This window comes from Agelaius tricolor, unplaced genomic scaffold (assembly GCF_023055355.1).
Source record: "Agelaius tricolor isolate 1412-34295 unplaced genomic scaffold, bAgeTri1.0.p SCAF_18, whole genome shotgun sequence".
Lineage (NCBI taxonomy): Eukaryota > Metazoa > Chordata > Aves > Passeriformes > Icteridae > Agelaius > Agelaius tricolor.
The window spans coordinates 16,635,845-16,663,674 of NW_027269278.1; the positions used below are offsets into that span (position 1 = coordinate 16,635,845).

Below are 27,830 nucleotides of genomic sequence, written 5' to 3' on the forward strand. Positions count from 1 at the left end.
TTTCCTCCACAATTTTTATTTTAAATTACAAAGGATGTTGCATACATTGATGAATTTGTATCTGAATAGAAGTGCTAGGGATCAAGGGTGACAGAGTAAACAAAGTCAATAGTTTAATTGTGCCTCTTTTCAAAAAAATAAAACTGCACAACTATTAACCAACATTTAACATTGCAACTCAACAGATCATGCTTTGAACAAGGTAAATTTATTTTCTAACAGAGACAAGACTTTCAGTAAGTTTTTCTGAGCTCCAGTTGGAAGTTGATTATAGAATATCAAGGACAGCATTACAATCAATGACCCCAAGCATAGGCAGAACAGGATGCCATGTTTTATGTTTTGTTTAAAATGCCTTTTTTTTTTTTTTGCATCTGCATGTGCCATCAGCCTTAAGAGTTCACTCAACCACAAATACTGAGCAAGAAGTTTTCCTTGGATAAATAATACTCTGGGAAGACAGATAATTCCAATCAGAATGTATGAATATCCATCATTATAAGAGAGATTAAAATTAAGTTTTCTTACTAGGTTCTGTTTCCTAATCAGAAGATTTTTATAGGGTGGGATGTGCTTTTTCCAACACCAGAAAAGCCAATCCAATAATTTTCCTTACAGGAGCTAGTTAAGTCATGCAAATTTGACTTTAAATATACCCAACTAAAAATTACTTTAAACTCCAGAAAACCTCTGAACAATGATGTTATCTAAAAAGTTTGGAATTTTGGTTGTTTTGTTGTTTTGGTTTTTTTGGTTTTTTTTTTTTTTTTTAATGGGGGAAATTAAAAAATGCAAGTGTGGCTTAAAAGAGCTCTAGTTCCACTTTTAGCTCCACAGCTTGTTAGAAAGACAATAAATTCCGAGTCAGTATTTGCTCCCATGGAAGTTCATGGATGTCTAAGAGGCTGAGGATTATATTCAGAGTGCAAAGACACCTTCTCGAAGCACTGGAGGGAAAACATGGCATATTGTGAAATGCAAGTTGTAGAAAGACAGAGATTTTTGTTTGCTGCAAAGAAGATACAGCCTGAAAGTGCCATCTTTGATTAATGACATTGAAGAACCCCAACTTACATTGGGAGATATTCAAGAGTGGTGTTTTCTCAACAGACTAATGCCCTTAATACAGTTACAAGAAGGATCAGTCACTGAGGCAGCAACTGTTTGAAATGTACTTCACACGATCCCTGGGGTAAACAAAATAAACCTCAGCTGTGTGCAAGGCTGTGTCAACAAGCCAAGACCACATCTAGCAGCACACTCCACACTAGGTGATTCCAACTGAAGCCTCCAACTTCAAAAGAAAATCAAATCATGCTTAGATGCACTCTTGAAACTCAGGTCTCAAGGCCAAATACAGATCCTGACATTCACGGTCCAGAACTGGGTTGTGCCTCAGCAGAATTTCAGGAAGACGAGCAAGCACGTTTGAGGAGCAGAACTGCATTTGCTATTTCTGCTGGAGGCAGCTTGGATACAACCCTTGGAAATTCTCCTGATAAAACCTTTTAGAGCTTCTTTTTAAAAAAAAAAAAAAAAAAGCTATGTTTAAATGATTTATGGAAAAGCACATCCAGTCATTATAGCTGTGAATAAGCTGTTTCATTAATGAAGGCAAATATTAGATAAATATTGGGGGGTGTCTTTTAAAAATAAATTTTAAACTGACACCTCTACATTTCCAAAGTGTCTGTTTGCTTTTAGGTTAGTTAAAAGACCTTTCATCCGTTTTAGGTTGGTTTTTTGTTTGTTTGCTTTTTTTAAAAACCCCAACTTTTCCCTGGCCCTCTTAGTATGGAAAAAAGTCAATCTATAAATTAGGAACTGAACACAGCTGAGCCTGACTCTCACATCAGCTTTACAGCAATATAACTTTATTAAATCACAATGATTTTAACTGGTGTGATAAGAAAATCCAGCCCATCCACACGTAAACATAGCTTTAGTACTAAGTCTCTCTCATCCCAAAAAACAAAAAGTACTCACCAAACGTCAGTAAATGTGTTCAATAAACCATAAAAGGAAGCGTTAGCAAAAGGGGCTTTGGGTTTAAAAACACCCTTCAGGAGCACCCCCACGTTTTGCAAGGCCATTCAAAAACTGGTCTTCCATAGAAATACAAAAGGACTACTGAGAGAAACTGAAATCAGCCCTGTCCGCACTCGCTCCAGCACGCCTACATCAGCTCTGATTCCACCTCAGAAGCTTTGACGAGTTCAGAGGGAATGAAAAACACTTAGTTCTAGATGTACAAGTAAGGCACAATATAAAGCCACATCATCATCTGTCATGAAGGGAGGGGAAGGACGAGGGTCATACATGGTACAGCAGAACAAGCAGCCCATCGATTCCAAGTGTGGCACCTACGTTCAGACTGACGAGATCTCGACAAGAGCAGTTATGACAGCATGCTTTTAATATGGAAACAAATCCTAGAGAATCCAGTGTATCAGAAAAAGGAAGAGCTTTCTGGTTGTATTAAATCAAAAAATAGATCATTGTTTTTGGATATAGGATTAAAAGTGAATATTCACAATGCCTACACTCAAAAACAAACAAAAAAAAAACCAAAAACCCAGGACTTCGTTAAGATCCACATACTATGTATGAACACTGAAAATCTTTAGAAAATGGTCTTCTCTAAAGATCACCCCAAAACGCATGCCACAATTGCCAAAAAACAGAACATGTACATTTGTTGGTTTTTATACCCTATAAGATTTTTGTTTGTGATAAGTATACACTAAATGTATATATTTTAATGACACTAGAGGAAGCAGATTGTTACTGGCATTAAAGTACAACCATTTCTAGACGGTTTAAATGCCACAGAGTCCCCTGGTTAAAATGTAAAGCTGCACAGCTTGCCTATGTCACCTTTATGATAAAGTTAAACCAGCAAAAGGTCTTATCTTTACTCTACATTTTACTGCCAGGTTTTATTTATCTCAAGTATCGCTGCAGCATTCTGACCAGCCCAGAGTTAGCAGCAAGTGGCAGGAATCATATAAAACGCAGTTTCTTTTTTTTTTTCTTTTTCCTCTTTTTTTTTTTTAAACAAAGTGCTTTTCTAAGATATACATACATATAAATAGTTACAAAATAAAGTGTCAACATTAAAAAGCTCAACTATTTCAAAGCTTTAACTTAAAATAATACATAGGAAACACTGAAATGCGAGGGTATGGAACTCACTAAAGATTCAAAGTCTACTTTGAAATGCGAGACCAAAATCATAGTCTGGTTTTCAGACAAAAATAAAAAGCTATAAAGTTGTGTGTTGCCCAGGATTCCCAGGCAGTAAGAAAAGGGGGGGGGGGCTTTTAAATACCTTGTCAGTTGAATTTGTCCCAGAAGTTTTTACCTGATTTCAAACTGCTCTCTCTCCATGTTCAGATGCTGCCTGGCCTGCAGGGTTTGGCTGGAGCACAGGGACAAGCTCCGTGTCCAGCCCTGCTCAGGCACAGCCTGCACCTCACAGGACACATTCTCTGTCGGGGTTTTGGGGGCCCTGGGCAGCTCCACAAGAACAAGAGGAAGAAACCAGACCCACCGTGGAAAGCAGCAGCCAACTCTCACCTCACCTGAACAACAACAACACCACCACCACAAACGCCTCAAAGGAAAACACCCACATTCCACTCAGATTTTGCAAGCCTTAAGTGGATTTACAAAGTTTTGCCTAAGTTGCCCTGGGTATTTGTTCAGTCTCTTGGAGGAAAGACTTTCTGTACAGCTCAGTAGTGGTATTTTGGCCTCCTCCTCCCTTTTGAGTCTTCCAAAACATTTAGGTACAAAGGAAGCTGTGAGTGTGGCAGGGCCACCACTTTCACCGGCCACTCCTCCTGCACTGTTACCGATTCAGGCTTTTTTCTCTTATAGTACAAGCTTGGATATAAAAATAATCTACTTATAAACAAAAAGGAATCACAGTACAAACAAACTCAGACAAACTAGAAACGAAGTGGAGAAGTTCCCCAAAGGGAGTGGGGAAAAAGCCTTCATGGACTTTTGCATTTTTTTTTCAGCAGCTACATTTGAAAATATTTGGTATTTCTATTTTCAGTAAACAGTGTTTTGTCATCTTTAAATAGGGAGAGAAAGAACAGGGAGGAAAAGGAGGGGGGGGTCCATGAAACCAGAGAATGATCTTGCCTTGAGATAAAGGACTTTCTCATCAAAGGCTAAAGCTTTTATCTGTACGTTAACACTGACTACAAAGCCAACTCTTATTAGCAGAAGAGCAAATAAGAACTTTGTGTTAATATTCTTCAATCATAGAAACTACTGAATTAACAAGAATAAGTCACATATAAGTCTGAAGAAGCTAGTTTCGAAATACCTGTACAAAAATATAAAAGTCTATAAATTTTTGTTTTGTTTTGTTTGAAGCCTGTGTTGATCCTTGGAAACATCACATGCATAATAATACATCAACTGGAAAAGTGGCAACTAAGGAATTAGATATTTGTAGCTCTTTTTTTTTCCTCTTTACATATATACACGTTACAATAAAAATAATTTTATTTTGGTTGTTTGGTGGAAGTATACTACAACAAGCTAAATACTTTTTTTTTAAATTCTCAAAGTCGAAAACTATTTTACCAATAGCTTACTAAAATCCAAATATATTAAAATCTCCTACAGTAAGTGCAGAGAAAAAAGATTTAAAGACTCCAAGACGGCCACCAACTTATCTACCATGGAAGCGAACTACAAGAACAGCAAAATAATATTGTTATGTATGAATGCTCCTTCTGTAGATAATTGGACCCAAACAAAAAAATTCACAGTTCAGTAAGATCCCTAACCCTGACCTTTAATTTTTTTTCTTTTTTTCTTTTGTTTTTACATTCAGTACAGTATCATATAAGCTGTGCAAAACTTTACTTGGACTGGCAGTTCGCCATATCAGTTGCATTTGTCTTTGGTACAAAAATAAACAATCGCATTAATGTGCAAGTATTTGTTTTCTTCCGGCCAAAGTACCGAAATTGAGTTTTCTAGAGCCATCTTTTATACAATACATAGACTCTGTGGCATATATCTACATTTTCAACATATTCCTATATACATTCAAAAATTTTTAAGAGCTGGAACAAATACATTAAAACCTAAAATCTCACCATCTATACAGCTCGGTTTTGCCCCTCAGGGTTTTCTTCATACAAAACTTTACCAGCTTATACTGATAGCTCTCCCCACAAAATACAAGGCACAAAGAATATACTTTTTTTTTCTCTTGCTTGCACGGACATTTAAATACGCTATTAAGCTCAGAAAATTAAAGTCTTATATGGCACACTAGCTCTAATGCTGCGTGTGCTATGTACAAGTTAATGGTTGCAAAGAAAGCTTACTGGTTTTTTTTAAGAACAAGGAAAGAAAATCCAATTTTTTAAAAATAAAATAAAAAAAAGAACAAAAAACTCCCTACATTGACAGCTTCACCAAAAAAATGCTTCCTCTTACTTCACTTGGACCATAAACCTGTCACAATGTCTGGCAAATGCTAAAAAACATTTTCTCTAGCAAATCCATGTTTTTGCTTCTAAAACAAAAGTGATATATTCTGGTCCTAGATCATTTGAAAGAGAACTCTCATTTCTGCCCTCGAGCTTGAAGCAGCTTTGAAACTACCTGGTTTATGGTCCAAAAATGCTCTGCAGCATTTTCTACCACGCCGTGATTTGTTTTCCTACACTGTTACTTGAAACCAATGGAACCTACAGGTGAGTGTTTACAGAATGCTAAGCTGACATGCAGACCAGAATGCCATTTACAGCGAGGAACTCGGCAGCACAGGCAGAACCTGCCCAGGAGCAGCTCAGTCCTGCCCTACACCTTGGCCATGGGTATCCTCAGCCCCACCAGGCCGCCCGTGGGGTCTCCCTCTGCCGTCTTCTCCAGCACCTGGTTCACAAACTCTGACGTCTGTCCAGCTACAGGGAGTCCTGAAAGGGAGGCAAGAGAAGCTGCTCTCAGGTCACTGCTCATGGCACATTCCTGCTGATGCCTCAGGGTTTGGCTTTTCAATTTCTCAGATTCTGTGCTGCTTTAGTGTGTGGGTCTGGGTTCACATCAGGGGATGCTGAGCTCTGTGCACAGAGCAGGGAGACAAAACAATTCCTGCTCCAGCTGGGCACCAAGGACAAATGATCCAAATCTCAGCCCCAGAGCACAAACCCCATGGGCTGGAGAGAGAAAAACAAGGATGGGACTGCAGGGGCTAAAGCTGGAATGGGACAATGAACTGCAAGATGCAAATGGAGCAGAACTGATCCCAGGGACAGAGCCCGTGCCCAGCCGGGCATTTTGGGGCCATTTTGGTTCATCTTGGGTGCAGCCCTGGCTGGGCTCTTGTGCTGCCCAAGGTGCATCCATTGAGGCTTTTTAATAAATCCCTGCTTTATTTTTTAACTCTGTCCAGCCTATGCTGTAGCTCAGCCTTCACAAGGCACCTCTACAGGTGACCAAAGCCAGGGTACTTTGGTTGGGACAAATGCAATCAGGAAATGGTTCATTCATTCATTCCTCTAGATCAGAAATTCTCTGCAATCAAATACAGCAGAGGAGGCACCAGGATGATCAGAGCTGGGAAGAAAGCCTGGGAGAATTGGGGTTGTTCAGCCTGGAGAGGAGAAGCTTTGGAGTGACCTCATTGTGGCCTCACAGTGCCTGACTAGGACAACGAGATAGAAAGAGACTTTTTACAAGGGATGGAGGGACAGGACACATGGCATGGCTTCACATTGCCAGAGAGCTGGGTTAGATGGGATATTGGGAAGGAACTGCTCCCTGTGAGGGTGGCAGGCCCTGGCACAGGGTGCCCAGAGAAGCTGTGGCTGCTCCTGGATCCCTGGAAGTGTCCAAGGCCAGGTTGGACACTGGGGCTTGGAGCCACCTGGGACAGTGGAAAGTGTTTCTGGTGGAATGGGATGAGCTCTGGGGCTCCTCAGGGCATTTATGATTCTATATCTTCATATCCAGGTAAATACACAAAGTTCACTGCTTACCAAGAGTGTCTTTAATAAGTATGTTCAACTTTTGTTCCATGTTGATTCCTCTGTCATCTTTAGGTACCTGCACCCGATTAACTATTTCTTGTTTGATGGAGTTGATGACAAAGAGTAAATTATCTGCAAAGACAAAAAAAAAAAGATTAGCTTTACATCACACTTCCCTGGAAGGGATTGTAACTTTGTTCACAGTTACCCACACACAGCTATCTGTGTCAAAGGTATCACATCACACTTAGTGTAAAATTAAATAGTTTACATCAAATATTACCAATACTTTCAAAAATATTTACAGAACATGCATGCATTTACATAATTTACACCTGCAAAGTAGCTCAACATTGCAGGTAACCCAAGTTACATTCACTCCATTCAATGAGCTGGGTTTGTACCAACTCTTTTCTCTACGAGCCAGTTCACATCATGGTGCAAAACACAGACTTGCCCAAACAAAAGGAAAATGAAGATGTGAAGAGTTGTATTTACCATATTCCGTGTTGAGACCCCAGAGTTTAACTTTATTGGCTTCATACTGGGCTTTCTTTTTTAGTCTACAAGCCCTATGGCAAGAAAAGGGGAAGAATTAGAGCACTACCAGAAATTCCAGAGTAGTAAGAGCCACATGAACTCATCAACCAACCCTCCCAGAGCTGTGATGCACAAACTCATCCATCCTTACTTAGCTGCTCTGAAAACACTCTGCTACCTGCATCTGCTCACATCTGTCACTTGTGGAATTTGCCACTGTCCCAGTTGTTTGCCCCACAGCTAAGGAAGCCAATTCCAGTGGAAACACATCCTTATCTAGGGGACAGACAAACCACAGCTCCCAAGGTGCCAGCTGCTCTGCTTTTAGATGAACTGGAAATTCCCATTTGATAAACTGGTAACTCCCATTTGATAAACTGGAAATTCCCATTGCAGGAGCTGCCACATGAAGCAGAATTTCTTTAGGCAAAAATTATTTAGATCTTTAGCACTCACTTGTAGCAATCCAAATTTTCTCATCCCTGCAGCTTTACCCAATGCATACCTGGAAGCCAACTTGTTCTTTTCTTTCCTTGACCTGGGTCTGGCAGTTAAGGGAAGTTCACTGACGGGTGTCAGGTCACTGATCACCTTATTCAGCTTCCTCAGCTCATTACCAATCTGGAGGAGTTTTCTGGGGTTGGGAGTCAGGTCTTCTACATCAGTCCTCCGTGACTTCTTTGCTGCATATTTTCCTGTTTAAACATGAAGAAAAATGGGTAGGGAAGTGACATAATACATACACAAACCTATGAGAAAACACTCTAAAATAGGCATTTTTTGGGTGCAGTTTAAGTTCCTTTGTTCACTGCAGAAGAATGGGCCGGAATCAGGTGATCCCCGTGGCCTCTCACAATAGAAAAAGCATTTCCACACAAAGAGCTTTGTACAATTCATATTCTATCCAGATCAGATAAGAGCAAATACTGCTGGCAAGGCCACTGGATGTGACAGAGAGCATACACACAACTCTGCTGAAAAATGTATGTCACAAGTTCAAACCCTGCTGGTTTGCTGCAGCTGTAAACTTGTTAACTCATATGCAGCCAAAATATCCTCCTGCACACTCCAGTGGATTAAACTCCTAAATAATCTTATTGCCAAAGTCCTGTACTAAAATCTTATTGCCAAAGTCCTGTACTAAGAAAGAGTGCTGAGGCCTGGTGCTGAAAAAATCTTCAGTGATGCCAAGATGAAATGATCCAATAAATGCCAGTTAACCCTTTTTATTTTATGTATTTGAAGCTATTTAAGGCCTGGTTTTGCACTTGACTTAAAGGTCAAGTGGCCAAGTGTCTGGTGGGTTTGAGTCCTTAGAGCATGTTTGGTTATTTGGTGTTGGACAACAAATATAAAATAATGGAATCACAGAATGGTTTGGATTGGAAGGGACCTTAAACTCATCTTTTTCTCCCCAATGCCACAGGCACCTGTGGACACCTTCCACTAGACCAGGTTGCTCAGAGCTCCATCATGAGAAAGAGCAGTGATAGGGACTTTAGGTACTGCTATTTCACTACAGGATAAAGAAGCTTTTAAAAATTAAGGACATTCAAAGAAAAAAAATGTTTTCTTCCCTGCATAAATCTACAGGTAACAGCAACAACAACAAAAAAATTGTATGATTTAAGAGAAGGCCAATTGCCATGTTAAAGGCAGTAATTTTCAACTCAAGGGAACATTAACCTTACAACCAGGGAAGTTGGTTTAAATTGCTCCTTCAAAGCCAAAATCAAATGGAGCAGCCTAAAAGAGGTCCTGTGACAAGAAAACAAAAATACCCCTAAGAGTGGTTTGTTTTGGGTGATGTTAATCATGTTTGTGGTGCAGTAATTGCTCACTGGGAAGAAATCAGTTATTAGAGCAACTGGTTTAAGTTTCTAAGAGGGCATCTTAAGGAAATAGTTTATTCCCAGAGGAGCAACTGCTTCACTGAGCTGCTTTCACAGGGGGAAAACAAGGAGAGAGACAGTTGTGCCTTAGTGCTTGTCCTCAGCTCATACCAGTCCCCTGAACTTGGCAGCCCAGAGCCCTCCCAGCCTCCTGCTAACACAGGCAGCACTGACAGGAACAGCCACGAGCAGCAAACATCAGTCAAGGCCCCATCCAATATTTACAGTATCACACTGAGAAAGCTTTGAACTCTCGGGGTTTCCACTGAGAGCCCTTGGAAGTCACAATTCTCAATTCATCCACACTCCTCTGGAAGAAACCACACTGAAAGTCCCTACTGTGTGCTCACTGTGCCTTCCCTGGGCACTGCAGAGTACCAGATTTACAGTGCTTGAGCTTTCATGGCCAAAACTTCCCCGCGCTCACAGGGAGGGGAACTTGGCTGCTGACGGTGTCACAAGGGGAAGACAGTCATTTGTGACCAGAATGAGGATTTCTTACCATGGTGGAGCCCATTTTTCTGGTACATGTTGCTGGGCAGGGTGTCCCTGTCCCACTCAGAGGGCCTCAGCATCCTCTCCTGCTGGGATGGCGTCAGCTGCTCGCTGTACTCCCAGAAGTATCTTCGCTTGCCTCTTTTCCGAGAGGAGATCGCAGTCATTTCTTTCAAATCCTCCACAGAATCATTTTCATACCCTAAAAGGATGCAGGGGGTTGTTTACATACTGCTGACAGAATTGTTTGTAGCCCTTTAGCAGCAGACTGAGGATTCAAATTGAGAGCAAAACCACAGCCAGCTCTGTTTTGCATCATTGAACAATTGGTTTCCAACATTGACTGCTCTTGGGTACTTGCCTTAAATCCAGGATAGACACTGAGCCACTGATGGGGCTTCATTAGTTGAAAAAATCAAAATTATTTATGTATTTCAAGTCCCTTTATGTTCTCTGACCCCCTAAGCTGTAGTTCCCCACAATCCCAGCAGTGCCAAGTACAGACAGCAGATGTTGGACCATGTTCACCCATCCTGACAATTTTCTCCATGAATTGGCAGGAACACAATCCTAACTCACCTCCACATTTGACAAAAAGCATGGAAAGAGAAGCAGATTAAATAAAGATGGATTAGCAAAAGACAATAAAGAAAAAATTATTCAATTATAGAACACTCTGAGTTGGAAGAGGCCCAGAGGATTGAGTCCAACTCCTGCTGCTCCTGAGTCCAAAGACCTGCAGGGAATAAATCCAAGCACTGATCCCTCCTAGGCTGGAGAAAGGGGCTCTGTTGTCAGGACAGTGACCAAAGGACCATCTAAGCTGAAGGGATCTGGACTCACTGTTCAACCTCTTCCTCCTCTTTAGTGGGATGAGGAGAAATGACCCTCAGTAAAGCTGTACAATATTTTAGAGGTGAATTATGATGCAGTTGATATCATGAATTGCTCATGGAGGATGTGGAAATTGTAATGCCACTGCTCACATCACAGAAATATTTTACCATAATTATGTAAACCCAAACCACAGGTTTTCAACCCCCAGATATGTTTAGAAAATAAAGATAATCTATACTAAGGTTAAAAAAAAAATCTCAAACCACTGAATGACCTTTTGTGCTAAAATGCTAAATATTAATTTACATTTACTCAAAAAGGAGCATTTCTAAACATCACATACTGTGATGGAGCTAAAGGAAAAGCCACCCATGCATGGACTGCAGGCTTAGCAAGCCTTGACCCCATATGCTGCAGCTCTGCTTCATCTTCCAACAGCACAAAGAACACTTTCTTCCCTTTAAAACAGTCCATTCAATTGGTCTGTTTGCACTTGAAAAACCAGTTGAAAGAGGAAAAACAAACTTTCTTGCTTTGGTCTGTCCCTCACATCATAACCCAAAGCACGAGCAGAAGTCAGGTATGCAGAAGGATGAAAACCATCCTGAAGTTCTGTTTCTTATAATTTCATCAACTCATTTACTTGGGTTCTCTGGTTTGTTGGAAAGGCAGGATTTTAAAGGCAAATCAAACAATGAAACATGCTTTATAAAACATTTGTGCTGTACAGCCAAAGTTATTGAAAATTTACATGAAATACAGTTTCAAATACCATAAATATTTGTAACTGTAGTTCCATTTTACTCAAATGCTGTTTGACTAAGTATCAAAATACACTCAAAAAGCCCACTGACTTTCCATCTAAAAAAAAGCTATGTAACTCACTATACAGAAATATATAAATGGAGCCCATCTTCATGATAACACAGAATTAATCCAAGCAATGAAAACAAATCTCTGTAAGAGCTGAAGCGTACAAATGTACAACAAGGTTAAAATCAGGACTTCCTGTTTGCTTATTCAAACTGTAATTAAGTTAGAAACTTCAATTACATTGACTTAATACATCCTGCCTTGCAAACCCAACACTGACCTGCTGCCATTATAAAGTGACATAAAGGAACCCAGAGCAGTGTCCTAACCCAACACACAAACTTGTTCAGCTGCTCTGCACTGTATTTATTCCTCCTCTTAGCAAAGATCACACAGCAGGGCAGGCTTCTAAGAAATCTCAAAGGGTTCTTGTATTGAACTCTGAAGCCCTTCACCCCTTCCTAAAAGTCTTTCCTCACATCCCTCCCTGTGCTTTTGGGTTTAAATTCACCAGGGTTAAATGAAGCAGAACAGAGAGCAGGGTGCACGTGACTCTCAGCAGGTGAAAGCCAAGAACAGCCCCAGTGAACAAACCCAGAGAGCTGCAGCTCTCCAGCCCTGCAGCACAGACACTCCTGCAAATCGCTCCCAGGGCTTCCCCAGCCCAGGGCCAGGTGCTCCCACCCACCCAATGCAGCTGCTGGACACAACCCCTGGGTCTCCATGAGCACTTTGCACTCATTTCTTCTCCAGTGCTACTGACAGCTGAATAAATTGCTGCATTTCCCATTTCTGCAATCTCCTGACTAACAGTAATTTAAAAATCTTTCTACTAAATGGGATAGGAAAGATATACTCAGTAATAGCAAAACCACCACGTTTAAATACTAGAAAAGGTCTGGGCTGGTAATTCCCATAATAAACTACCTTTACAGGAGACCAAATTTGCTAAATCTGTGTCATGGTGATAATAAAAATACTGTTGTCCAAACTTGCCTGAGAGCCAGTCACATTTTTAGCTATTTTTCCTTCACTATATCTAAATATTTCCTCAGATAACAGTTGAAGAAAGCATTTCATTCACTCTAGAAGCATACATGAAGAATAACCAAAAGTAAATTATGTATAAAAAAACATTAGAGGGCCAGCAATAACTAGCAGATTTTTGTCCTTTCAGTAAATTACATCCTCACTCAAAATACCAATTGATTTTGCTTTCAGACCTGTGGAAGGTTTAATTTTCTTGTGCTGTGCCTATTTTTAGATACTTTACCCATAGTATTTACCTTTAGAGGTAAAAAAGCAACACAAAATACAAAAGTGACGTGCTTAGAATACCTGGAGATGTTATTTTCTAAAATAGACAAAACAGATGATAAAATTTTTAATATCACCACATTTGAGGTGAATGGTTTTAGGCTTCATTCATGGAAGGGTTTGGCAAGCTTGGATAAGCCCAGATCCTCAGCTACTGCTGCAGAATGTGGATTGCTGGTCAGTAAAATCATTAATTAATTAATTCCACCCCCAGCATTTAACACAACCTCTCTTTTTCAGGGATCCCAGGCTCCCAGTGCAACACATCCCCCATGGGCTGCAGAGCTGGAACAGCTGCTCAGGGCCCCAGAAAGCAGAGGGAGTTCACTCCAGAAGGGAGGAAGAGGCTTCAAAATGTTAATAAAAATGTGTTGTGTGCATGTGAAAATAGCATAAAGGGCAGAATGCTTAACGAGTTTAATGCCAATGCAGGAAATCTAATTAGAAAATAATTTCATCTGAGAGTTCATTATGACAAACACTGACAAGCTCTAGGGAAGCTGCTTCTCTCAACAAGGAAAAATTTCAGCTGCTTTATCCCCCTGAAGTTACATATTGCCAAATGTCTGAATACTTTAATTCTTATTCTCTACTACAGGGCATTTATAAGATGTGAATATTGTAATACTTTATGAAATCAAATTAATACTTGGTTACAATCTGTGCAGATTTCATTTTTATACAATGTTATTGTTCTGTTACATTCCAGGTGAAGGTTAGTTCTTATTCCTGCTCTTAGAACTCCATTTTTAAAGGCAGGAGAGAGGAATTCAGTATCCTCTGAAGCCCCACTAAGTGTTACTGCTGAAACCACCTAGAAATGATTCTATTAATTTCAGTCATTCTTTGGAGTCTGAGGAAAAACTGTACCTGAAAGTAGGACTTAAATAATTATAAAATCATTTCACTCAGGATGTGATTTCATCCTGACAGATCCAACTCCAGATAAATTCACAGCTACGAGAAGTGCTAGAAAGCTCTGCACATGCTACCAGAGAGCTACAATAAAAAAAGAAGGCCACACTTGCAGGCAGCTGCTCTAACCTCAGGCTACAGCTGGGCTTCCTGTACTCACTATCATTATTTTTGTTGCACAACCACAGTTTGTGCAGTTTTTCATGAAATAGGGCAACAGAGACTTTGCATACTTTGAATAAATTGCATTTTGCAAAGCACTTAGAAAATGTGGGAGGAGAGTTCACAACTTAAGATCAGCGCTGCTCATGTGTAACTACCAGGAGTTCAAAAGCTTTCCTTCCCCCTCAGAGGACAAACCCAGCAACTCCCATGTCACCAAAGCCCAGCCCTGCTGGTACCTGGTTCTGAGAAGGTGTCGCTGATGTCATCGTCCTTATCGTCCTCGTAATCCTCCTCCTCATCGTCGTTCTCAGACAGCTCGTGCTCACTGCCAAACCCTTCATCGTGGTCCTCATCTTCAATATCATCCTCATCCTCCTCCTCCTCCTCGGGCTCTGCTTTGGCTGACTGTTCACCCAAAGTGTCTGTTACAAAAAGAGAATAATTGTGCTCTTCTTTCTTCTGCGAGGAGTCGGACACGGAGGCGCTGGCGGAAAGGCTGCTCTCCCCCACAGCCAGCCCTGGGCTCTCCTGGGGAGGGCTGAGGAGCAGCTCTTGAGTCTCTTTAAAAGGCAAACCAGGAGTTGTGCTGTGAGCATGGGGGGACTCGAGTCCTTTTCTCTCCTGTCTCTTTGCCACAGCCCCACAGTAGCAGGTGTTTTCCTTGGCCGCGTCAGCGTGCGCCTGGCTCAGCACCGGCCTGCTCTGCGGCAAGGGGTTGATCTTTACTTTTGCTTTTTTAACATAGTCTTTACATTCAACGTGAATGTTCACCTTTTCACTGCTGTACACGTTGGTCTTGGCCATGATCTGTGTGCTGGAAGCAGGCTGGCTGCCAGCCTTGCTGGCCTTCTGGGCACAGTCCGACAGCGCGGCCTCGGCCTGAACGTTCTTGGAGGAGCAGACCGGCGCCGCTGCTCTGCTCGCCATCTTTTTGCCAGGTAACAAAGGATTTAAAGGGTTTTGTTTTACACTAAAGAGCAAATCAGGGTAATAGAGTGAATCTGAGACAGGCTGGGAGTCCTCGCTGTTCAGCTGAGCCAGTGTGGGTGTTTTGCTTATCACCTCTTCATCCTGGTATGGGCTTGAGAAGTCATCGAGGCCCAGGTAATCCACCTCTTTTGTTCCCCAGATGTCACAGCTGGTTAATTTAGTGTACTTAGTTAGGTCTTCACAGTAGGTATCCCACTGCTCCCACTTGGAGGTGAAAGCAGCTTCTTTGTCCAGGATGTCCGTAAAAGACTCCAAGTTCTCAAGGTCTTTGCAGTCCTCCATGAAAAGCAAGTTGTCCCTGGAGCTTTGCTGATAGTCCATTTCTCTGTCCTGTGCAGAATAAGGTAAGTTAAAATTACTACCAAATAAAAGTATCCATCATCTCTTTAATTACTACCAAATAAAAGTATCCATCATCTCTTTCCTCTCCTTAACCTGGTAAGGAGAGCTCAATTCCAGTGAAGAATGAGAGAGCGGTGACACAGGAAGAAACCTCAACTTTCAACTAAAAGCTTCTTCTAAAGGTCAGAATGAACTTCAGCTCCTGTGCTTCAGCAACAGGTCTTTCTAAAGACACTGCTCTTCCTGTAACACTCTATTTTCCTGCTTTTGCAAATCCATCTGCTCATCAGGAACTAAACCAGTACCAATATCCATTTAAAATATGAAAGACATCACAGGCACCTCTATAATCTAGGTCAATCTATGCTGTGTGCTTAACAGAATACACTTGAGTTTGCCAGTTCCTGGAAAACCTCATTCTAACACGATCAATTAATGACCATGAGTAACCTTTCTCCTTTGATGCAAGGAGAAAATGAAAAAGGAAATGCTCAGCCAAGTAGCTCATGAGTCAACTTCTATTTTCCTTCCCCCTGCACTCACAGCTTGGGTGAAGCAGAACACAGCAGGGGGAAATTCTTCCCTGTGAGGGTGGTGATGCCCAGAGAAGCTGTGGCTGCCCCTGGATCCCTGGAAGTGTCCAAAGCCAGGCTGGGCAGGGTTGGAGCACAAGTGAAGGTGGATTTGAGCCTGTTTGAAGAAATGCCTGCTGAGGAAGCATCACGCTTGCTGGACAAGCAGTCCAGCTCCTCCCTAATCAGCAGCCAGCAATAATGAATAAATTTCCAGCATTCTTGAACCAACACTCCTTTATTCCTACAGGAACTGGTGAGGAGATGAGATGGTGGGCACACAGAGCTGACCTACCAGTTCATACATGAAGTCTGGATCCGAGCTGCTCGCCAGGAGATCCGTGCTCATCAGAGTCTGCTCTGAAAACAGGTGGCTCCGAAAGGCATCCCCAAAAGGAGGGTCCATTCCACTCACACTGGGCTGCAACACAATGGACAGACATTTCAACCATGCTATGAAAAAGCACATTTTCATCTTCAACAAACAGAAAGAGGATCACCATTTCCTCCTGGTCTCAGAAGGTTTTCACCACCGCAGATAAGCACAGAGAATGCTTCAGGAGCACTGCCAACGTGCAGGAGCAATCAAAGGACACGTTTCTATCCACCAGAGCTGCAAGAGCATTCACTGCTCCTTCATTCTTCCCTGCTGCTTTCAAAGTCTTATGTTAGCCAAGTTTTGGGATATGCTGGCATTTGTAGAAGATGAAGACCAGTCCTGGCAAGATCTGGGAGTCCCTCTAATACAAATAATTTTGTACTAAAGCAGTGTTGACTGTGTTTAGAGCCATTAGAACTCCTAAAACCTCCATATAAAATTGTAAGGAAAACAACATCTATGACAACTAAATCTAGATTGTTACCTCTCTCTCAAGAACGAAGTGAAATTTGGCAAAGAAAGCATTATGCAGGATGACTGGGCATGCAGGGAATGGGCAGCAAGGCAAGGCCTTCTGCTACATTTAATTCCAGCCCTCCATTTCTCTTCTAGACGCTCTCCCCCTAAGGGCTGGGAAGGCAGAGACACTGTGCTGCTGAAAGTCATTCAGTGTGCTCAGAGTGAATCACTGCAGTAATAAAAGGCTGTTCTGCTCTCCAGGCATCCTCCCTCACCCACAGACAACGTGGCTGAAGCTTGAACAAACAGCACCAAGAGCAGCACCACAGCTTCTACCACGGACACTACAGGGACCCCACAAAATATACATCCTTTAATCTCCTGCACATCTGCCCTCCTAGTGCTGGTCAGATTGGTTCTTAAACAAAGGCAAAATTATTTACAGAAGTGAATAAAATCCTAGCAGACTTACCTGAGGCATTTCCAAGCCCAGATTCCCCAAATCCAATTCCAAACTTCTTGTTTTATTCACTTGTAGATTCTTTTCCAGCTTTACTTCAGTATCAGGGAGTTTACACCATCCATGCAATGAAATTTTTCCTTAGGATAACTTCAGTTCACCCTGATGGAGCTTTTCTATTTGTCGACTTCTGTGCAGAATAAACACAGCAAACCCCCAAGGAGGTGAGTAATCCTTCACCAACAAGGTGAAAGCTTAAAAACAGTCAAAGGCAAGAATTTCCCCTGAAAATTGACTTTTTCTCATGCTGGAATGTATAGAAATTTTCTACCCCTGTCATCTTTCATTGAATGAAAAGCCACAGATGCTACAGAACAGAGTTGCTGCAAAACCATTTTTGGCCAAGTTACATTTTGTTGCCTTTTTTTCCTCTCTGCTGAGACCAGCAGCTCTACAGACACACCTGAAGAGAAAACCTGGCCAAATTGGGAACAATAATCAGCACACTGCTGGGTATCCAGGAGAGAGACAACCTCTATGACTAATGTAACAGAGCCAATAAACTCTAAAAATGTCTCAGGCAAAAGTCTCAAAATACAAATTTCAAAACAGGCAGAAATGCTGTTTCAGTGGTATCTCCTCCTTTTCTTCAGGGATGAATCCATCCAGCATCAGATAAGATTACATCAATCACTCACACAGCAACATCTAGTGGTAGAGGATCACAGGAATCATCCAGCAGCAGAGCAGAAGAGACAGATTTCCCCAAGAGAACAAATTAGAAACTGCCAAATTCACAGCTGTCTAATAAAATATCTTCTCTATTAATTCATTCAGGCATATATTGAAATTGGACCAATTTATTTACTGGTAGTTTCACCAGTTGAGGAGTTTCTACAGGCCTGCTCTACTTCAGATGTTTGTCTAATGACTCTTCTGAGCTTAACCCAGCATTTTGAAGAGTGTGAGGAAAACCCTACTCAGCATTGCTCCTAAGTCAGACTTTGGTGCAATCTGCTTAGGCTGTGTTTATTCTCCTCTTTTAAAAACAAATAGTAAACTCTAAGTGTCCTCCCACAGCTCAGAACCCTCCCCCAGCAGCACATGACAGCATCCCCGTGATTATTCCCACTTTCAGATGGTATCTCAGCTACTTTGTCCTCTTTAGCATATGGACTATCAGACTGTGGTAAAAACAGACACTATGCAAAGAAGTCTTTACTTATCAAACAGCCTGCTTTGCAAAGAGCAGCTGGAATAGAAAGAACAACAGTTCCAGGTCCAGTTCCACAGGAGTTCTCAGCTGAACCCTCGCTGCCCTGCCAGAGCGGCCGCTCCTCACAGGGCCCTACGGTGAACGAGCCAGTTCCTTGGGAGAAAAGCTCCTTTCTGCTCCAAAACCTCCAGGGAACCCTTTACTTATTTAAAAGTGACATTTAAAGTGAAGTTTGTGCCTCAGCAAGCCCCATCTCCCTTCACCCAGCAAAGGCCACAGCACAGCAGGATGGTCCTTCCCAGGTGGGGACGTGGCAGGAATGACTGAGTCACTTCACCTGGCCGAGGAGAAGGGTCTGCTCTTTAAAACAAGCCCGGGGATGTTCTCAGACAGAGAAAGAGAGGCAATGTTCTGATTCTAAATACCTGAACACTGTCTTTCCATGCAGATTGGTGCCTTTTTCATCAGCACATCAGATGAATGCTTTGACATCACCACCAAACCACCTGCTGCACTCACAAGGACACTGCCAGAGCTCTCCATCATACAAAGGGCAAAGAAAGGAAACATTTGCTGCTTCTTCACTGGCTTTTCTTTGCTGTGTTTTTTGTCAGAACACGGGCATCATGCTGTTCCACACACAGCCAGCAAAGGGGGTTAAACTTCATCTCTACTGACACTGATTTCAGTACCACCCAACCAACACTTCCAGGTGCCAGCTTTTGGATCACTTCCAAATCCTCAAAGCAAACATTCAAGGCTCAGAATACTTTTACCATCTCCAAGACTGGAGTGATAAACTTTTCTTGCACTATTTAAGAATGCCAGTCCTCTCAGGTCAAAGCAGTGTATCAGCTAACCCAATTAATCCTGTAATTCTCTTTATATTTCATTCTTGATATTTTATAATATTATTAATATTTAAATGTGACTTGAATCCCAGTAGGATCTAGTCAACTATTCCACAATGTAGGATTTTTCTCAGCAGCTCTGTGGAGGGGGAAAACACAGTGAGGCCATGAAAAGAAAGACATTGCCTCAGGGAGCTGCACAATCCAGATATCCTTCATGCTCCCAAAAAGCTGCCCTGCTTCCAACTGCTTTCCAAATTTCCCAGAAAGATCAAGGTCACCATTAAAAGCCTCCTGCTGTTTACACCTACCTAACAGTGCTTCTTCACAAACTGGTAAATAAAGATGTATAGCACAAGTCAATGACACATATGGGAGCACAGGTGTCAAATCAGAACTTGCTGTGAAGGAAAGTAATTTGTAGACTGCAGTTAAAGTCCCATTCTTACAGAATTTATCATTACTGGCACTTCCAGCCCAAGACTGAGTTAGAAAAGAATAGTCCAGCTGTTGTGTTATCTATAATGAATGCAGCTCTGAATGAACTAAAAGAGCTGTGGCAGAGCTCAAGTACAGCAGCACGAAGAATTACTGAAGATAAATATAGCAGGAATTTCTACTTGAGGACAATTTCCATTAATGCCTTCCATCAGCCCTTCCCAAAGGCAGAGACAGGTGGAACACAGAGCCTGAACAGTGGGCAGGGTGCCTGCTCCTCTGGCAACAAACAGCCTGCAGGGAAATCTGATTAAGGTGATTAAAGAGCCAGGCCCAGAGCTGGTTCTGTGCCTGCAGCTCTGGAGTCACAGCAGTGCCCAGCTCTGCTCCTGGGGGAGGCTCCTGCCTTCACTGGGGCTGAGGAAGGGCAGGACACCCGAGGGGAGCCTGTGACACACAGGCAGAGGGACTCTACAAGGAAAGGGGTGACAGGACAAGGGGAATGGCTTCAAACTGACAGAGCAGGGTCAGATGGGATATTGGGAAGAAATTCCTCCCTGTGAAGGTGGGGGGCCCTGGCACATGTGGCTGCCCCATCCATGAAAGTGTTCCAGGCTGGGCTGGATGGGGCTTGGAGCAAGCTGGGACAGTAGAAGGTGTCCCTGCCCATGTCAGGGGGTTAAAATGAAATAATCTTTAAGGTCCCATCCAGCCCAAACCATTCCATGATTCTGTAATCTCAGGAACAGTGGTGTCCCTCTAACATTGAAGAACCTGGGCTGCTGATGGAGGCATGCACATGTACATGGTTAAAATCCCATCAGTCATCAACAAGGATCCAAAGCCTCTTCTATGGAGTTAGCATCTAATTAATCTAATGACAAATCCAAATTAAAAGTGATCCCCTGTATTCAATATCTACTTTCTGAAGAGGAACAGTGGTTCCAGGATGACTGAATTTCCCACAGGGAGGCAACAGGTGCATTACCTGGGATTAGTGGTCTAACCCAGGCTGCAGCAGGAGCTAAACTCCAAACATCCAGCATTTAGGGGACACAGTGCAGCTCCTGTGCATGGGCTGCCTCTTGGGCCACTAAAACACCCTCCTGCCACAGCAGCACCTCCAAAGAAGCCCCTCTAAGAGAAAACCCCAAAATTCAGCTTTTAGCTTAGCACCTCTGAAAGTCTTCCTCAGTCACCTGCATGAATCATTTGTACCATGGCTGTAAGGAAAGTTGCTATTTCTGGCCCAGTTCAGCTGTGTATTCTGAACACTGGAAAGGCACATGGAGCATGGCTGGGCTGTTTTGTTGGCTGCACAGTGCTCATTATCCCAGCAGCTAAATGCCTGCTGTAAGTGCATTACAGGAACAATTACACTTTCACGATGGTGACTGCATCACACAGCACAGCTTGTCAAAGGCACAGTTTTGATGCAGGTATAAAAAATAGCTCATGAGAGCCTGCCAGTACTAAACCTAAAAACTCAGGCTGAAACATTCATGGCCAACTCTGAATTTCAGAGAAAGCACAAAAACTACACCACGTGCTTGGAGAGAACCATTATGTACCTTGCACAGTTTGTGGTATCTGGATATTTTATGAAATACTGGACTTGGAGATGCAAGAAGTTCTCCTGCACGTCTCTTAAAAACATTTTTCTCCTTCCACAGTTTGTACCAACTTGTTTTCTGTTACAGAACACCTTCTGCTCAGGGCAGTCTTCAAGCTGAGAACATGCAGACTGCCTGGGGTCCATCCCTGGAGCGTCCAGGGAACATCTGGAAATGGAACTCCAGGCTCTGGTGTGGGTGAAAAGGTGGGAAGCACTCCCAGGTTGGACTCAATGGCTTTGGAGGACTTCTCCAACCTCAATCAATGATTATGTTCCTTACTTTTGTTTCTGAATAATGTTCCTTTTTTTTTCTTTCTACACGATTCTTCAATTATTATCTAGACTTTAAAAAATCCTTTTATGTTTCTCCCCCAGCACAAAGACACAAAGTTTATTAGTACTATTATTATTATTTCATAGCAGTGAGCAAAGACACTCTTTTAAAATGTCTTCCTGTATTTCCACCCACCTCAGCCTCATTCCTGGACTCACAAAAGCAGCCAAGTCCCCCTTGTTGGTGAAGGATTTCCACTAAAATGCCAGCACAAGCATCTAAGGCATTATGCTCTTTGCTTTTTTGTCCTGGAGAGAAAACAACACCTGTTAAAAACCCCAGACCCTGATCTGACAGACCTTAAAAGAACTAAAGATACTCAGACTGTTTCACTTCTTCTAAGCCTCTTCCCTTCAGGAGAGGGAAACTGTTACTTCACTGTCTCTGTTCCTGTTCCTCCACTGACCATCCCTTCCCCCTCCAGTGGTATTTTTCCAATCCTACTCGCCCACAGCAGACAGACTTCAAGACCTGGAAGTGACAGCTCTAAAGAGAAGCTCTGGCCTGCAATCACACACACACAACATCCCAGAGCAGCACAGAGCTCATGGACCCCCCATGCCAACAGCAGTTCCCAGCTCTGGGGGAGCCCCAGCTGTGTCAGCAAACAGCAGATCCCAGAAAATGATGGAATCACAGATCACAGAATGGTTTGGGCTGGAAGGGAGCTTAAACATCATCTGGTTCCACTCCCCTGTCATGGCAGGGACACCTCCCACTGTCCCAGGTGGCTCCAAGCTCCATCCAACCTGGCCTGGGCCACTCTCAAGGATCCAGGGGCAGCCACAGCTTCTCTGGGCACCTGTGCCCACCCTGACAGGGAAGGATTTCTTCCCAATATCCCATCTAAGCTTGCTCTGTCAGTGTGAAGCCATTCCCTGTGTCCTGTCACTTGGAAATTGTCTCTCTCCATCTGTCCTGTAGGTTCCCTTCAGACACTGCAAGGCCACAATTGTGTCACCCCAAAGCTTCTCCTGTCCATGTGAACAACCCCAGCTCTCCCAGCTCCATCCCTCTGATCCCCTGGTGCCTCCTCTGGGTCTCTCCAGCAGCTCCAGGTCCTGCCTGGGCTGGGGTCTCACCTGAGGGGGCCCAATCCCAGCCCCTTCCTGCTGCCCATGGGGACCAGCCCAGGGCATGGGGGGCTCCTGGGGGCCAGGCCAGGTCCAGCTCTTGGCCACCAGCACCCCCAGATCCTTCTCCAGGGCTGCTCCATCTGAGAATCCCCAGCCTGTGTTTATATCCCAGCCTGCACTGACATTGACCATCGTGCAAGAGGCAGAAGCAAAACCAAGTGATTACTTTTTATACTGACAAACATTCTGCATTCACAGATTTTGTAACAACTATGCCCAGATTAATATATTCCTACTAGAAGCACTTTTCCGTATGTTCTGGAACAAAGACTGAGATTTTATTCTTATTTTAGTGCTAAGAGTGGGATGTGCAGCATGTTACACTTATTAAAACTATATTAACAGACTTAATTTTAAAAAATTATTTAATTTAAAATATTCATATTATAAACCTTATTAAAATAACACTGCAGTGCAAGGAGAGTTGTTTGCACATGAGAATTAGTAGTAAAACTAACATTTAAAATTTTTTAGCTGTAGTTTTCCCCTGAATCAGAGTGGGGTGAAAGCAAAGGCAAAAAACAAAAGCAAAACTAAACAACGATTCAGCTTCCAATCTCCAGCAATATTCTACATCCTGACAGGATGGCTGCTCCTATATTTTTTTCTGACAGAGTCTCTCAGACTAAGAGAAAAAATAATTCTGTAGTTTCCAGGAAAAAACAAAAAGCAACACAAGTCTTATGATGAAGGGAACAGTACAGTCTGGTCTACTCTTCGTACTGTGAAATTATGATTGCTATACTCTTGTTAGAAATGGGGCATCTGTACCAGATACTTCAAAGCCAGCAGAAAACTCGAAAAATGCATCAGTCAAAATTGTCCAAAAAGTAAAAAACCCCATGGCTTAAGAGTTTAAAAGCAGAAGGAAAAAAAAAAAAAAACCAGGGAGATTTTTATAGCAAGGTCTAAACTTTAAATTTACAGTTTTAACAAAACTTTTGGTTTAACTTTCATGCCAATGCCAACTCTCGAGCACTTCTTATGCAAGGCTTGATGTTAAAACATTCAGTTGAACTTCCCAAATCACAGAGCACACAGGCCACGGGAATGTAAACCTGTGGGTTCTCTTATTTATCCCATCAGTCTATTAGTGGGACAAAAGCTTCTGTTTCTCCCCAATTAATTCCTGCTAATGCTGACTTCAGTCTCTGTTCTTCACAGGCTCTTTGCCTCTCTCATTATTTAAAAACCACCTGGGGAGGATGCTCAGGGGGCCTGATGCCTCTGCTGCAGGTTGCTCTTATCAGGGAATACTCCCATCAATTCAGAGTAATTCCTGGACATGTCTGAGGTCTCTGAGCTACTGTTATTTATGCATTTTAAAAGGAATCTCGCCGAGATTATTTTAGCAGGAAAGGTTTCTTGCAGAAGGATCACACCCCGAGCAGCTGTGGCTGCCCCTGGATCTCCAAGGTCAGGGGAGCACCCTGGGACAGTGGAAGGTGTCCCTGCCCATGGCAGGGGCTTGAAATTAAAAATCTTTAGAGTCTCTTCCAACAAAAAGCATTCGGGGATTCTATGATTTATTTTCCATAGAAATTCTGACTTCACATTTAAGCTGCCAACAACAGAAATCGACCACGTTTCTAAAGCACCTGCATCTGCCTCTCTGTAATTTTTATTATGAAAACACATTTAACAATGATCATAATTAACCTTCCGCACAAGGATGCTCGGAAGCGACCTTAGAGGCCTTTTAAACACAATCTTTAAAGCATTTAGAAGCGTTTAAAGACAATACGAGTATCTGATTCTGTTCTGCCTGTTACGTGGAGCATGATTTCAACAAGTTACCCCTGGAGTGGCAGCGACAGAAAGATCACGATCACTTTAAGTGAGAATCGCACATTTCGGCAGGCAGCGCTGGCTGCTCCAAGCTGCAGCCTGTTGCACGGGGAAGCCTGAACAAACCCCGAGTGTTTTACAGCGAGTGTGGCAGCGGAATTATCCCGGACACCGGCAGAGAAATGCCGTGGGCAGCGGGGCTGCCGGGGCGAGGGAGGGCACGGCAGCGATGCCGCGGGTGGGGAACGACGCCCAGGGTGGGGACCCTGGGGACAAAGGTAAATAATAAAGGTAAATAATTAAGATTTGAGTCCTCGCTGGCACAAGGGGCTTTAATCAAGGTGTTCCTGGCTAGGAACCGGCGTGAGCTTAGAGCACACACGGAGAGGTGTCCGACACCCGTGTGGGGACACACTGAGAGCCGAGGGCGGCTCCTGAGGCGGTGCGGGGAATTCGCGGATGCTTCATAACCCAGATGTGCGGGGACGGGCCGGGAGCGGGAGACGGGAACGCGCCCCGACGTCCCCTGAGCGCGGGGAACGGGACCCCCTGTGCGCGGGCACCGCCCCGGGCCGGTCCCGACGCCCAGGTGGGACAGCCCCCCTGAGGCAAAGCGCTGCGGAGGGACGGGCGCGGCGGGCGGCCCCGCGGCCACGGCCCCGCGCGGTGCCCGCGTCCCCGCCGCGTCCCCCGGCCCGGCCCTGACCCACTAACACACCTCCGGCCAACATGGCCGCCCCGCCGCCCAGCGCAGCCTACCCCGGCCGCCGCCGCCCCGCCCTCCGCGCCCGCTCATTGGCTGGCTGCCCCGCCGCGCCTCATCCCATTGGCCGACGAGCCCATCGCTCACCCGCCCAGCGGCCCTTTCAAGCTAGGGTGAGGCGACATGTAAACAAACCCCCTCCCGCCGCCCCGGCCGCTGCCCCGCGACCCCCGAGCCGCGCCCGCCGCTCCGGGCACCCGCCCGGCCGGCCCCGGCCCCCCCGCGCCGGACACACCGCCCAGGGAGCCGCGTCCCGCGGGGGGCGGCCCCCGCCCGGCGACCCCCGCCAGGGCTGCGGGCAGCCGGAGCGCACCCGCGCTGCCCGGGAGAAGCCCCGTCCCGAGGCCGCGGCTCGCAGCGATCAGCTGTCCTGCCGCTCTGGCATTACATAAACACCGCGCCGGAGCGAGGACGGTGCCGTCCTGCCCTGCCCCGCACTCGCAGAGCGGTGAGCCCTCTCCGCCAGCTCTGCTCCGCAGCCTTATCAGCGGAGCCGTGCGTCGGGCACCAACACACCCGAGCACAGAGACCCCGCACGGCCACGGGTCACCCCCGGCCGTCCCGGGCATTCAAACAGGTCGCAAACGGAGGAGGCGACTACAAGCCCAAAAGGCAGGAGTGCAGGAGCTGCCGAACCCTTCTCTCCCCTCCCAGGCAGTCCCTCCGCCCGAACGCCCAGAGCGGCCGAGCTCCCCCGGCAGGACGGCGCTTTCCTCTCCCCGGCGCTCGCTACAAGACTCGCTTTCCTTGTAAAGGCACGGGCCGCTCCTGCCGGGCGGAGGCTGGAGGGGACAACGCCGACAACTCCCCGCGGAGCCCACGCCCCGTCCCCGCAGCCCCTTCTCACCGTCCCCAGCCCAGCTCCGGGCCCCAGAGCCCCGCTCCGGGACCGGACACCCCCCGCGCACCGCCGCTCTCCCGCGGCCCCAGCAGCCACACCCCCCCGGCGGGCGAGCGGAGCAGAGGGGCCGCTGGCACCATCCCCATCCCGCTGTCCCTGGCAGCCGGGCAGACACCTCCGTCCCGCTCTCCCTCCCTCCCTGCAGCTCCCTGCCCAGCGGCACCGCCTCCTCCCGCCGGACCACCCGGGCCCCCCGACCCCCGGCGCCCTCAGTGCCGCGCAGCCCCCCGGAGCCCCGCGGTCGCCCCGAGCCCCTGACTCACGGTGCTCAGCGGGGGCCGCAGCCCCGCGCGGCCCGGCCCGGCCCCTCCATGCGGCCCCGGGTTTGTTTGTTTATGTCCCTTCCTGACGGGTTCCCGGAAATCGCGTGACTCGACCCTCACGTGGCCCGAGGGGGCGGGCGCGCGCGAGGGGCGGGGGGAAGGGGGCTGCGCCGTCCAATAGCAGGGGGCTGTGACTGTCACGTGGCGGCGGAGCGGCGCGCGGGGGCTATTTAAGGCGGGGAGGCGGGTGCCCGCGGGCAGAGCGCGGCGGAGCCGAGGCGCGGCCGCGGCTGCTGAGGCTGTGCGGGACTCCCGTCCCACAGCCCGGTCCTGCTGCTCTGGGCCCGCTCTCGCACTTACTCCTCCTTCATCCGTCCGTGTCCTACCCGCAGCTCTGTAATTTGTCCTACTGTCTTCTGCTACATGCACAACCACCTTTCACAGTGTCAGGTGGCTGGCATGGACTGCTTCAGACACAACTGGAGAAATTATTAGTAATAAGTATAATAAAAATAGAGTAACTCGTTTTTATCTTGCTATTTGTAAAGAATGTCTTCTATTCTTTAAAGAAGTTTTTGTTATTTCACCCCATTTATTCTATTTTTGCCCCACGGAGTCCATGACATTTAATTCTGGAAACAAGGAAGCAGCCACCCACCTCTGATAACTCAGCCCTTCACAGGAGTAAAATGCTTCCATGACTTCCACTAGAGGAAAAGTAAACTTCTGTACAGTCTGCAGAACGATTTCTTGTGAGGGGCAGAGATGCAGATATTTGCATTTCCTAAACCATATGAACAAAAGCAGTTACAAGCATTTGAAATGACCCTGACCTGAATTCGCACTCTATACATTGCCAGAGTTTATGACTTAGAAGTCTTCACAACTTGACTGTGGAGTCAGCTTCCTTCACCTTCCTCATTTTTTACCCAAGTATCCTTCAACACAGGCAAAGGTTTTCCATTTCAAGCACAAACTTCTTTCTTTTACACTTGAACAATCTGTGTTCTCTTCTGCTGTCAGACAACAGAGGGATGAGTGATAAATGCTCTGGTACCTGCATTGTTTGTTCAGCAGCAGTGGCTGAACCTCTTTGTTCTCATTTCCTGCAGTCATGCAAAAAAAAGGAAATTATCCCAAGCAGTGTTAATTCCTGGCACACAAGGAGAAGAAGATTCCCCAACCACCATGCAACAACATCCAGCAGAACACACACAAAACATTATTCTTTCACTTCTTCAGTCATCTACCACCTGGCACCTGCTTCAGAGGAAATGTTAACCACTCTGGAAAATCTGGGGAATGCCTTTCTGGGAAGCATCTAGGTGAGAATTGCTCTATG

General features: G+C 45.0%; 1 protein-coding gene and 1 long non-coding RNA gene across 3 annotated transcripts in view; one reads left to right on the forward strand and one right to left on the reverse strand.

Moving 5' to 3' along the window:
- CREBRF (CREB3 regulatory factor) lies at positions 1 to 26,638 on the reverse strand. 2 transcript variants are annotated; one of them, XM_071443585.1, is made up of 9 exons: positions 26,489 to 26,623; positions 17,196 to 17,373; positions 16,181 to 16,306; positions 14,218 to 15,301; positions 9,942 to 10,136; positions 8,053 to 8,242; positions 7,506 to 7,579; positions 7,017 to 7,139; positions 1 to 5,954 (listed from the first exon to the last, which is right to left on the reverse strand). In XM_071443585.1, exons 2-9 carry the CDS (start codon positions 17,202 to 17,204, stop codon positions 5,839 to 5,841), a joined length of 1,917 nt encoding a protein of 638 aa, XP_071299686.1. In that variant the 5' UTR covers positions 17,205 to 17,373; positions 26,489 to 26,623; the 3' UTR covers positions 1 to 5,838. The 2 variants fall into 2 exon arrangements, with proteins under 2 accessions (XP_071299686.1, XP_071299688.1); XM_071443587.1 differs by lacking the exons at positions 1 to 5,954; positions 7,506 to 7,579 and having other exon boundaries at positions 26,489 to 26,638.
- The window catches only part of LOC139597843 (uncharacterized), an 8,962-nt gene continuing 7,749 nt past the window's right edge, over positions 26,618 to 27,830 (forward strand). The window contains exon 1 of the long non-coding RNA XR_011681704.1: positions 26,618 to 27,813. This is a non-coding gene — a long non-coding RNA (uncharacterized lncRNA). The remainder of the gene's footprint in view (positions 27,814 to 27,830) is intronic.

Bases quoted from the DNA above. Each gene is read 5' to 3' on its own strand.
- CREBRF (XM_071443585.1), bottom strand. The intron at 10,137-14,217 runs GTACCAGCAGGG...GCATCCTTTTAG, and splicing joins CGACACCTTCTCAGAACCAG to GGTATGAAAATGATTCTGTG. The intron at 7,580-8,052 runs GTATGCATTGGG...TTCTTGCCATAG, and splicing joins AAGAACAAGTTGGCTTCCAG to GGCTTGTAGACTAAAAAAGA.